Source organism: Dromiciops gliroides, chromosome 1 (genome assembly GCF_019393635.1).
Source record: "Dromiciops gliroides isolate mDroGli1 chromosome 1, mDroGli1.pri, whole genome shotgun sequence".
In the NCBI taxonomy this organism is placed as follows: domain Eukaryota; kingdom Metazoa; phylum Chordata; class Mammalia; order Microbiotheria; family Microbiotheriidae; genus Dromiciops; species Dromiciops gliroides.
This window is the reverse complement of record NC_057861.1, coordinates 518,355,481-518,368,289: the sequence shown is the minus strand read 5'-3', so window position 1 is coordinate 518,368,289 and position 12,809 is coordinate 518,355,481. Positions and strand designations below refer to the sequence as shown.

Here is a 12,809-nt window from a genome sequence, read left to right as displayed (position 1 = left end):
AGACATTTTGATGCTATTCTTAATCAATACACTTCCCCTCCCCTACTATATATATAAAATGGATGATAGAGTGATCCAAAATAGAGGACTGGTGGGCTGGGCATGGTGGAAGGTGAAGGATTTTAGAGAAGGCATTGCTAAAGCTAATTAATCTTCAATGAATTTTCTCAATGTTACAACACCAAGTGTCTATTTGGGTACCTTTTTAACTTCCAGAGCACATTCCATTAAAGCCTTTACACTCCCAACTTCACGCAGAGTCTTTTTACTGTTCACATCAGCTCGCCAAGACAAATTCCTTAAAACACTGGCAATGACCTGCAAAATAGTCAATGGAATCATTTAAGAAAATTTGCTTTTTCATATCAAATAATCCTTACCAATAAGCATTTATTAAAGACCTACTATGAACTAGTACTAACCTAAGCATTTGGAATACAAAGAAAACAAAAGAAAAGAGTCTCTGTTCTAGATGAATTCACATTAAAATGAGGGAATACTACATTCTGATTAATAATTATATAGAAAATACATAAATTCAATTGGCAGGGCACTAGCAGCTAGGCTATTAGGAAAAGCTTTAGGTAGAAGGGGACACTTAACAAAATTTTAGGTAAACAAGTGGATTCTAAGAGGAAGAGGAATGTGGAAAGAGTACACTCCAGGCAGCAGGATAACCAGGGGAAAGACTCAGAGACAGGAGATGGAGTGTTGTGTTTGAATAACTGTAAGAAGGTCAATTTGGCTATGTCACAGAGTTCAGGAAAGGGAATAATGAGTTTGTAAAGGTAGGTTGGGACCAGGTAGGAAAGGACTTTATTTAGCTTAACAGAGGAATTTATTTTTGATTCTAAAGGTAACAGGAAGTTATTGGGGAGTTATGTAGACAGATGTGTATTTTAGGAAACTCAGGAGAAGGGAAATTGAAGACAGTCAAGGAAGATACTAAGGTAGAAGACTTGGGTCTCTAAAAGGATAAGGTTGCTTTTTTTATAAATAAGTTATATATATATATATATATATGTGTGTGTATGTGTGGGTATACACACATATATATATTTATTATACAAATAAGTTATTTTATAAATGCACATATAAAGTTTTACATAAATAAGTTTGAAGAAGAGGCAAGTTTTAGGGAAAAGAGAATTATTTCCATTTTGATGCTGAGTTCAGTATCTTTAATGCCAGGAACAAGGACAGAAATCACAAAATCACAAAGGGATTTCAAAGTGAGTCATCTCATTTAAACCAAACAAGAAAAAATTCCCACAAGAATATAAGTGTTACATCCATTCTTTGTTTAAAAGCCTCTATTGAGGCACAATCCAATTACCATTTGAGGCAACCAATACCAAATAAATCTCATTGTTAAGCAGTTTTTCTTGTTAGCAAGCCTAAATTTGCATCTTTGCAATTCCTACCATATTGCTTCTGGTTTTGCCCTTTGAAGACAGGGTAAATCTAATCCCTTTTCAAAATGACTGCCCTCAAAATACTTAAAGACAGGCACCATGTCAAACCTCTGCTAAGATTTTTCTTCAAATATGAGGCACTAAGCACTAAATTTAGTGAGGATATCCCTTGGATTTAAGTTCAGTGGAATAAAGACTTTGGCTTTTGGAATCGATATCCATACCTCCCCCCACACCCCCATACAAATAACTGATCCCTTAGAAAGAAGTTACCTGCTGTAAGTCTTCACTTTCAGATTTCAACTGGGCTACAAGAGCTCTCATACAGCCTTTCATAGAGCACAGAGTAGCCTAAGAATAAACAAAAAAGAAGAGATGATCAGCCAAACTGGTAACCTCATATTTAGCATGTTTGATGTTTTGCTTTTGGAGATGAAATTTCAAATACTATAGTTTAAGTGCCTCATTTTAGTTACATAAGACATTTTGCCCAAGAAAGAATTATAATACAATTTACATAACTGGAAGAACACATTCCATTCCTTCACTCTGGTTGGATAATAAGTTTCCATTATGTGTCAAAAGCAGAGTTTCAAGAAAAGAGTTCCAATGTAGCCAATGTGATAGTGTGCATATTACATTTGCCTGAATCACCAAATACTCTCAGAAATGCAGTTGGTAGTTTGTATTTATACAAATGGAATCCTATATATTGTATCTTCAAAGAGGATAACATCTTGATTGTATATACACAATGGCTTTTAATCAGACATTTGACCACTGGGTAAGGGGGTAAAGGCGTGTGATGTAAAGGATAAGTCTTGATTAATATGAATGAGTGACATAAAATTAAAAGTGGCAAAAAATAGAAAACTGCACTGATCCCATGAAAACTCATAAAAACAGATGAAATTAAAAAGGGGCAAAGACCTACATATACAAAAATATTTGAAGCAGCTCTTTTTGTGGTGGCAAAGAAGTGGAAATTGGGGGGATGCCCATCAACTGAGGAATGGTCAAATGAGTTGCAGTATATGAATGTAATGGAATGCTACTGTGCAATAAGAAATGATGAGCAGGCAGATTTCAGAAAGACATGGAAAGACTTACATGAACTGATGCAAAGTGAAAATGAGTTGAACCAGGAGAACACTCTACACAGTAACAGCAACATTGCATGATGATCAACTATGATTGCCTTAACTCTTCTCAGCAATACAATGATCCAAGACAATTCCAAAAGGCTCATGATGGAAAATGCTATCCATATCCAGAGAAAGAACTGATGGATTCTGAATGCAGATTGAAGCATACTATTTTCACTTTTTTTCATGGTTTTTCTTTTTCAAACTGTAACTGTTTTCCAAACTATTTCTTCTTTCACAACATGACTAATATGAAAATAGGTTTTACATGATTGTACATATATAACCTATATCAAATTGCTTGCCATCTTAGAGAGGAGGGAGGGGGAAATTTGAAGATCAAAATTTTATAAAAAATGAATGTTAAAAATTGTCTTTATGTGTAATTGGAAAAAACCAAATACTGTGAAAAAAAAATAAAAAATAAACACCAGATGAAATAAAAGCCTACCTTGTTTGCTACATCTCCAAAAGTCAAGTTTGTCAGAGCCATTCCAGCATATCTTCTTAATGTAACACTATAGTGGTCATTAGTAAGCCCATACATTTCACAGTCTACTTGTAATAATTCTGCAATGGCCTGTAGTCCCCCTATTTTAAAAGAGTAAGAATAAAGGTACTTATTTCAAATGAAAAATGATTATTTAGTACTAGAGTTTTATCATTTTAATCAGTAGAGAAATCTCAAATAATGAAAATACACAGTCTAAAATTTTCCATTAGAATTAAAAACAAAAATACTTAGAACTAGAAGGTACTTCAGCAGTTGGATAGTTCATCCCCCTCATTTTACAGATAAGGAAACTGATGCTAAGTGACTCATCTAAGGTCACAGAGTAAATAGCAAAACTACTATTTAGATTCAGATCTTCTGATTCTAAATCCAATGCTCTTTCCATGGACATGGTCAAAGAACTGGCTTCAATGCAAGAAATACTGAGTGAAAATAAAATGAATATTTTTCTGCATGAAGTTAAATATTAAATCCCTAAAGAACAAAGTTGGGTCTGGACACATTTAAAATTTTTACATGTGATCTAAAGGGGAAAATGTCCATGGAATTCCGAGTATTCAGAGAACACAGTGCTTTTCTGGTTCAGAAAAAAGCCAACAAGAGAAAAATTTCAGGGTGATTTTTTTAAGGCTGAAGGAATGAGAAGAAAAGCCTAATGCAATGAGGGAAATAAATCCAAACTCTGCTTATATGATAGCTTTGGTGTTTTCAGTTATATCCTGAGAAAGGGAATTGGGAGTCACTGTTGTTCCCTGAAGGAAATGAATCCAATGTTATTGAGGCCAAAAGGGAATAATAAAATCAAGAAGGCATGGGCTAAACATTCCAAGTTCTTTCAATCAATTTTGAAATGGCATAAACTCTAGGTCATTTGCAACATGGAATAATAGATTTAGACCCATTAGACTTGGGTTTGAATTTTGGTTCTTGCCATTTCCCTCTTGTGTGATCTTGGGCAAGTAACCTAGACTCTCTGAGCCTATTTCCTCATTTGTAAAAGGAGGGGGGTTCAACGAGATGATGTTTCAGGTCCCTTCCACTCAGGTTTGAAACCTTGGAGTTACTCTTGACTCTGTTTTTCTGAATTCCCTACAACCAATCAGTTGCCAAATACTACTGATTCTATCTTAACATCTCTTATATTTTACCTTTTTTCCTTTTAAATAGCCATTACTAGTTTAAGCCTTCCTCATTTCTTGTGCTGACTACTGCAATAACATCTTAAACTGATCTTCTTGTTTCTGGTCCAGGAGTCTTCAAACTTTTTTTCATCATGCATCCTTAGTAATTAAACAATTTTTGAGAATATCTCCATCTACATATTTTCTTATTTATAAATTTTATGCATGTACTATTCTACCTCATAATTATATATATTATAAAAGACAAAAATATATTTAAAAAAGGATGAGATAAAGATGAAGTAATATTTGATCCTACAATCAATAGGCAACCACTGAAGCTTATTGAAGAAGGGAGTTACATGGTGAGACTTGTGCTTTTGGACAATCATTTTGGTGGTTATGTGGCAGAATTAATGCAGAGACTTCAGGCAGAAAAACCAATTAGAATGCTATCTCAATAGGCCAAGTGAGAGGTGAGGAGGGCATAAACTAGAGTGGTGTTTATGTGAATGAAGAAGTTGTAGAGAAAGAAATGAAAAGATATGGCAACTGACTGGATATGTTGAGTGAAGAAGAGTGAGGAACAGTCATGATACTATGTAGGGAAGGGTGGGGCAGATAATTTTGCCTAAGAAGCTGCTATGGGTGCCTAAGTCTAACTAGTGGTGGGAGAGTTCAGAGTGGGGGAGTGTTGAGCTAATAGGTAAATGGGTAAAAGAGATAGTATAGTTGTATTGATAAATCCAGTATTCCCCCACCCCCCACTTCCCTTGTGATTCACTTTGTCTCCCACCCCTTTCATGGTGGTTTCCTGGGGGCTATATCTCAAACAATTCAGCTTCCTCCTTTTCTGAGCAATTCACAATTCATGAACCTAGGTCTTCACTAGGATGGCTGGTTCAGGTGCACTGTCATTTCAAAAATATCATTCAAAATCAAACAGTTCTCTTCCCATTCACACAGAAATGACTTGCTTAAAGCTGGTGAGGCCCTTCTTGGGAGGCCTCCCCCAAGACAGTTAGCTGATGAAGATCATTAGCATCCAGACCCAAGAAGGGATAAGCACTGCAATTTCTTCTGAATTTCACCTTTTCTGATGAAGGAAAAAAACCTCTTACCCCCCCCACCCCAAATTTAATCCCTCCAAGCTGCTTCGAAAGTAAACTGAGTTTGAAAGAGTTCTATTAGCAGAACTTTGAAAAAGTCTAAATTACCAGGCAGAAAGACTCATCAGAGGTGGAGGGTCTAAGATAGTTTAATGACAATTATCTTAAAGGTACAATTCTTAAGGGACAGAGCATATATTAGTCTCTTCTAGCTGAATGGCCATAGACATTTTTCTCTCTTAATGAGTTTGGGGAGGGATCCTCTGTATTGGCAATGGAGTTTCCTCACTGTGAGTTCCTTATTCATAACAGTGAAACCATAGGTTTAGAGCAAATTTTAAAAAGGGTGGGGAAACATGTAAGGTTATATTCCAATCACTGGGATGCAAAGAAGAAAAGACAAGACTGAGAAATGTGTTCAGCACTTTATACAGCACCACGTTTTAACACTTTCCAATTCTGTCTTTCAGAAACCACTGTTATCATGAGTTGCTACTTTTGGTTTGGAGCTGGGGAAGTCCTTTTTTCCCTCTGACTGGCAAATGGTGGTAGGAGGAGTCTACAAATCCTGCTAGGACTGAAGAAGAATCTCAAACTGAACCTGTGAACACATTTTTTCCTTTTTGAAATGTATACATATACAAAGTACTCAGGTTTTTGGTTTTGCAGAATTACATAAGTGTATCAGGTACATTATAGGTTAATCTTTGGCTGGATGTCTCAGAAACCTAGACACTACAAAAACAGTTTCTATGGAAAAATGCATTATGTTTCAAATGAAGATTGATCAAATTAACTTTTGGGAGCTTGGAACTGTCTTACTTGCTTTGGAATAACTATCAGTTCATTCCACTGAGCAAGTAATGATGGCTCTTAATGAACACTTAATGAATATGTTATTAGTTGCATAAATCTCACAATGTGACTCCCCTATTCAATAAATCCCAATGACTCCCTACTGCCACTATGATCAAATATAAACTCCTCTATTTGACTTTTTTTTTTTTGGCGGGGCAATTGGGGTTAAGTGACTTGCCCAGGGTCACATAGCTAGTAAGTGTTAAGTGTCTGAGGCCGGATTTGAACTCAGGTCCTCCTGAATCCAGGGCCGGTGCTCTATCCACTGCGCCACCTAGCTGCCCCTCTATTTGATTTTTTAAAGCTCTTCACAACCTGGTCCAACCTACTCTTCCAGTTAATATACTACTCCTTTTTCCTTACATGCTACAGTTCAGCAAAACTGGCCTTCACATTGTTTGAAGTATCTAGGTAGTATAGTGAATGGTCAAGTCAAGAAGCATTTAAATGTATACAATGGGCCAGACATTGTGCAAAGTACATAAAAACAGTCCCTGCCCTCTGGCACTCAAAGAGGTTCTGTTCTAATGGTGAAAAACAGCACATAAAAGGAGCTGGAAAAAAGGGTTGGGGACAGGGAATTGGGTTTGGTGAGGCAGGGAAGGGAAGCTACCCACACCCAGGGTTCAGTGGTAAAGTCCAGACAATGAAGGGTGGCTCTTATGGGCCCTTCCTCTAAATGGAGGTTCTGGGAGGGTCCTACCAATAAGACAAAAGGACTGCAGTGACAATGGAAGAAGGTAGCTGAAGCATGGTGGCAAAATCCAGAGTGTGAAGCCTGGGTAGTCAGAAACCTTCCTCAAAACTGAGATTTCATCAAGAAGACTTGAATTCAAATCCTGACTCATACACTTACAAGTTGTATTCCTGGGCAAATCTCTTAATTTCATTCGGCCCCAGTTTCCTTATGAGTAAAATGAGCATAATAATAATACTTACCTCACACAGTTGAGGATCAAACATGATAATATGTGTAAAATGCTTTGTAGATCTTAAAGTGATTATATCTAAATATCTAAGTAATAACCATTATTATTATTATTATTCCTTATATACAGAACTTCACCTTGCATCTCTGGGCCTTTCAACTAGCTGCCACCCAGGCCTGGAATCCACCCCCTCTTCACTTTTGCCTCTTACAATCCCAAGTTTCCTTTAAGACTTCTACATGAAACATTTCCTGATTACCTTGTTTGTGCTTCACCCCCTAATTATTTATTTTGTACAATCTATAGACATATATGTTGTCTTCCCCAGGGGAGTCTATAAACTCTTCAATGGTGGGAACGGTTTCATTTTTGTCCGCATCTTCATCATCTAGGACAGTGCTTGGCACACAGAAGGTGCCTAATGAGTACTGTTGATGATTGAGTTACTGAATCTACGATGAATTGGGGAATCTAGTTGATATCAACTGGCTCAGTAATTTATGAATAAAATAAGCACATAATGTGAAGGGGGCCCCTGAACTTGTTTTCTTGAGTTGCTCTATTTTCCAGAAATGAAGCCTCCATGAACTAACTTAACAGTGATCCTTTGCAACTGAACTCTATTAAATTTTCAGTGGCCTTGAAACCAAGTTAATTACAATCCTGGCTCTAGCCAGCCTAAACCAGACTGATAAACTGTACAGCTGGGACCCTTTCACACAAGCAGAACATTCTTTCTCCATGGTCTGATATTCCCAAGTCTTCCTGCTCCCCCCTCCTACTGCTGTCTTCCTCTTCCCATGCCACCCCAAGGTCGGAGGGTATTACCTTCTATTCTTCTCATAGGACATTTTTCCTGTACCTCATAAATATCCAAAGCATCATCTGTAGGGAGGGCTCCCTAATATAAGGAGTTCCAACATGCACATACCTTTCTCTAGTAATAAATCAAATTTTTACCCATATCTTGTGAAATCATGACTTTTGGTTAACAATATATAACTAAATTAAAACTACTATATGAAAAATAAAAATTTAAAACAAACATGAATATATATATATACATATATATACACACACACAAACACACCCTGCACACATTATATACACACACACACATATATAAAATACACATATATTTTACTGCAGAATACACTATGATAAAGGACTCTAAATTAATAACTCTCTTTTGAATCATGAACTGAATTTTCCCTAATCAAATTAATATGAATAATTTATACATCAAGTATTTTCCTTTCTAAATGTACCAAGATACTTATCATGAAAAAGGTGAAGAATTACAGCCAAATGAGCAGAGCTAAGAGACAAGGCAGACCATAAACCTTGGAAACAAAGCTGCTGTCTGAATATTTGTACAAGGCAAACTACTTAAATTATCTGTACTACCCACTTTACCACTACACAGCCTGTTATGGCAGTGAGGGAAAGAAGAATTATTTGTAATTTTTTTAAGCTTTTGAGAGTGCAGTTTCAAAGTGAATGATAATTTTGGTGATTTGGAAGCTATTATCTGTTAGAAACTACAATGACATCAGAAGTAGCAGCTGGTAAAGAGAAGTGGTAGCTTTGTATTATTTAATATATTTTAAGATGAGTCAACATTTTTCTGTGACTTTTTCAGCCATACTAAGAAACATTTTTGTCTTACCAAGTTCATTCATTGCATGCCTGTGTTCTTCATCAAATGAAAGTTTCATTAGAACACATACAGCAGGGCAGATCTGGTGTTCAACAGGAGCTGGCACTGTCAAAAAAGAAAATGAGTGTGAAAAATAAAGCTTTAGCATATCAAAAAGGATCAGAGGCAATCAAGTTGAAAATCAAGGCATTCAAAAGTACTTTCAAGGATAACTTTATTGCAAAACTTTTAAAGAGAACACCTAGCTTCATAAAAAGTTTATTATTATTCTGTTTTTGCAAAAGGTATATTTTAGTTACTGTCAGGTCAATAATCTAAAAAAATTTTTTTTGAAGACACAGATGGCAAATTCTTTGTAGAAAATTTAAAATATTCAAGATATTTCTATACAAAATTATTCAAATTAGAATTGTTTAATGTAATTTACTTTTTAAAAAATGTTTTTTAATATTATGTTTTTGGTAAGTATGTAAGACTGAATGGCTATCATCTCTTTGAAAATGACCTACAAATGAGACTGCACTAAAAGTAAATAGAAATATAATCAATAATTAATCTTTGAATAATAAAGACCAAAACCAAATAATGCTGTGAAAAAGGTATTACACATACCCACATCCACACCACATTACCTTTTTTCATCAACGTTTTATTAATGCTTTTTATTTCTACATTACTCATTTCCCCTTAAGTCTCCCCACTAAAGCAAACCTACCTTATAACAAAGAAAAGCACATAAGTAAATCAGAGTTGCGGTGACCATTCATTTGACAGCATATAGCAATCTATATCCATAGTCCTAGACTTCTCTGAGATGAGGGATACAATTCTGATATGGGAAGATAAGTCTTTTTTTATTTAAGAAATGTAGTATTTCTACATTATCAAAATTACACACAGCAAAGTAACCACGGGAAAGAGAAGCTATCTGTAGAAATAAGGATGATAAAGTCATCCTTAGTATGTCACTTATTGTAGATCAATTATCACATTGATTTTAAAAAATAAGATAAAAATACTAAATACCAGGAAATAGTCTTCATCATACTGTGAAAAATTTTAGTTGTGTAGCATCTTGACAACAGTCCTCAGCGTACCGAGGAGCACAAAAAAGAATCAATGCTTGTTATGACTTTCCAAGGAATCTTATCTTTCTTTCTTAGCTACAGATCAAGACTCGTATAGTCTTGTAGTTTAAACTTGCATATATGTGCTACTTATTAATATACCTTTGTGCCTTCTACTGCTCTGTAAACCAGGAGGTTAGGAGAGAACAGAAATGTTGCTTGTATTTGAGTTCCCTTAAATATTAATGAGAACTAAAATAAAGAAAACAACCAAAGTGTGTCACACAGATGAGGAAACAGATTTAGAGAGGTATGTGACTTGGTCACACAGCTAGTGTCAGAGGTGGGTTTCAAATTGAGGTATTCTTGATGCCAGATTTCTTATTTTAACACACATCATACCACCTAAGTGGAGATACTTAGCTACATAGCTGGGCTTTCATCAAGAGAATAAAAAACCTTATCATATATAATGAATGTTTCTGTTCCTCAACTACCTTATAATCTTCCTCTTTTAAAAAAAAAGTTTGTTCAATTATTGGCAATAAATTTTTTGGCTATTATTTACTTTATTTATAGTGGCCTAAAATAAAGACTATATATAAAATGAACAAAATATTTTTCTTTTATGTCTTATTCATTAGGAAAAGTTAAACTTTGATATGAGCTTCACAGTGTGCTAAATAGTGTATTAAAACAAATTAAGCTAATTTTTTCTAATTTTTCTTTTCAGTAATATGAATTATAACATACTTGGATTCTTGTCCTGATCCATGCCTTGTTCATGGGCTTCTTGCCATTCCCAACAGGTTTCACAGTAAGCACGGATCTGTTCCAAAAGATGAAGGACACGGATTTCACGCCTTCCTCGCTTGTCATCAGGTTGTGAATGAATGATGTTGTGGAGTGCTGCACTAGCCCTGGCTCGAGCTTCCTTACTTCCTCTGGAATTTCCCAATAATACAGAGTCTTTGTCATTGCCATGTAAAAGCTGGATAAGGAGAGGAAGACATCCTGATTGTCGCATCGATATGCAGCTGTCTTGGGAGCTAGACATAGCTAGCAAAGTTCGTGACATGTCATCCTTATCATGAGTACCAAGCATTGACAACAATGAATAAACCATTTCCACCTGTGGGACAAATGAGTTTAGAAAAAAAAATTATGACCCTTATATTGAAAAACAAAATCTAATCAAGTAATGAAAGAGATTGCTTCTGTAACCATACTTTTTACTACTTTCCAGGATGCAGAAATGAGTATCATTTTGCAAAACACATTTGTTACTAACATGTTTATGACAAAATATGGCAAATAATTAGTGGCTATGATTACCATTAAGTATTGCAATAAAAAGTAGGTTTATTACAGTGGATGACACAATTCTAAATATTTAGATTTTATAGCAGTTAACACTTGTTAAGTACTTGTACTTAATTACTAGTTGTCCTTTATCAGATTCCAATTATATAACAATTATATTTAAATACCTTCTTTTATACATATAGCAAGTATCACAGGGGATTTAAGTCATATGTTCAAAAAGGATATGATTTTATAAATCTAAATAATAAAAATATAATCAATATCTGCTGGATTTTGATTTTTTTCAGTGGTCTCAGGGCCCTGAGGTGTTTTGGAGTAGTAGAAGGTTATATTAAAATGGATTTATAGGCTTTGATTATTTGACATTTCCTTTATTCAGAGTACATCCTACTTCTTATAGATTTTAATCAGAAATCATTTTGTTAATACTTTAAACTCAGATTGGAATTTAAAAAGCCCAGGGTGTAAGAACATGGGAATTTTATAATTAAATGCAAAATACCTTTTAAGTCATTACCAAACTATTAACAGTATGTAACAGAACCCTGATCACTAAAGAACAGCTATTTAGGTCACTATCTTATCATTAATAGCAATACTCTAATGAAGAGCCATTGTGAGTACTTACTTACCCCTAGACCTTTTCTCTAGATATTTCCCTACCCCGGACCTTCTCTCCAAGACTTCATGATCAGTTCTGTACTAGAAGGTATAGGAATTCTGACTGATAAAGGTGATTATGAAGCAAATTACTCTAGAAGGTATGTAATGAAGAGCATATTCTCTAAGACACCTAATTTTCAAGTAAGCATCTTTTTGGTACCAGGACGTGCAACTACAATCTTTTCATACAATGACATATTAGATCCAGTCTAGTGCTCTGATCTGATAGCCAAATTAGGAGATCAAGTTGCCATAGGTGACATTCCAACCATATTATTTGAGCCTTGTTAATAAATATAAGGGAAGAAAAGTTCAATTAATTATTGGACAAAAAGTCATTGAGAATAAATGGAAGGAATCCTTGGTGAAGAGACATTTACTACTACCCTGATTAAAGTGAGGTAAATGGGAGAAGGGTAATCTACTTCATTTCATTGAGAGTACAATAAACAAAAATACGTATAGGTAGGAATGGCAAAAATCATTAGCTCAGTCTAACTGAGGGACACTAAAAGGTAGAACGATCCAAAAGAATGCAATTCCCTTTCATATACATTTATCAATTCTATTATTATTATTATTATTATTATTATTATTATTATTATTATTATTATTATTATTATTATTATTATTACTATTTTTGCGGGGCAATTGGGGTTAAGTGACTTGCCCAGGGTCACACAGCTAGTAAGTGTTAAGTGTCTGAGGCCGGATTTGAACTCAGGTCCTCCTGACTCCAGGGCCAGTGCTCTATCCACTGCGCCACCTAGCTGGCCCCATTTATCAATTCTTAATATACCTAAATATTTGAGCCAAAAGAGGATAATACTTAAGAAAATGGGAGAACTGTAAAACAGGAATTAAGATTACTTTTTCCCTATAAAGTAGCAGTACCAAATTAAACATTCAACACATGAATTTTATTTTTTCCTCCTTTTGTTAGAATTGTTAGATTCTGAGGTTAAAATGTAAAGGACTGACTAATTAGTTCTTCTCTTCCCA

The 12,809-nt window shown here is 35.0% G+C and overlaps 1 protein-coding gene across 9 annotated transcripts in view; it reads right to left on the bottom strand.

The window, feature by feature from the left end:
- Positions 1 to 12,809, bottom strand: part of APC (APC regulator of WNT signaling pathway) — a 149,538-nt gene that overhangs the window by 20,739 nt on the left and 115,990 nt on the right. For all 9 annotated transcript variants that reach the window (XM_043978865.1, XM_043978864.1, XM_043978870.1 and 6 more), the window contains 5 exons: positions 10,572 to 10,950; positions 8,761 to 8,856; positions 3,012 to 3,151; positions 1,689 to 1,766; positions 202 to 318 (listed from right to left, as the gene is read on the bottom strand). In XM_043978865.1, coding sequence (XP_043834800.1) covers positions 202 to 318; positions 1,689 to 1,766; positions 3,012 to 3,151; positions 8,761 to 8,856; positions 10,572 to 10,950 — 810 coding nt within the window. The remainder of the gene's footprint in view (positions 1 to 201; positions 319 to 1,688; positions 1,767 to 3,011; positions 3,152 to 8,760; positions 8,857 to 10,571; positions 10,951 to 12,809) is intronic.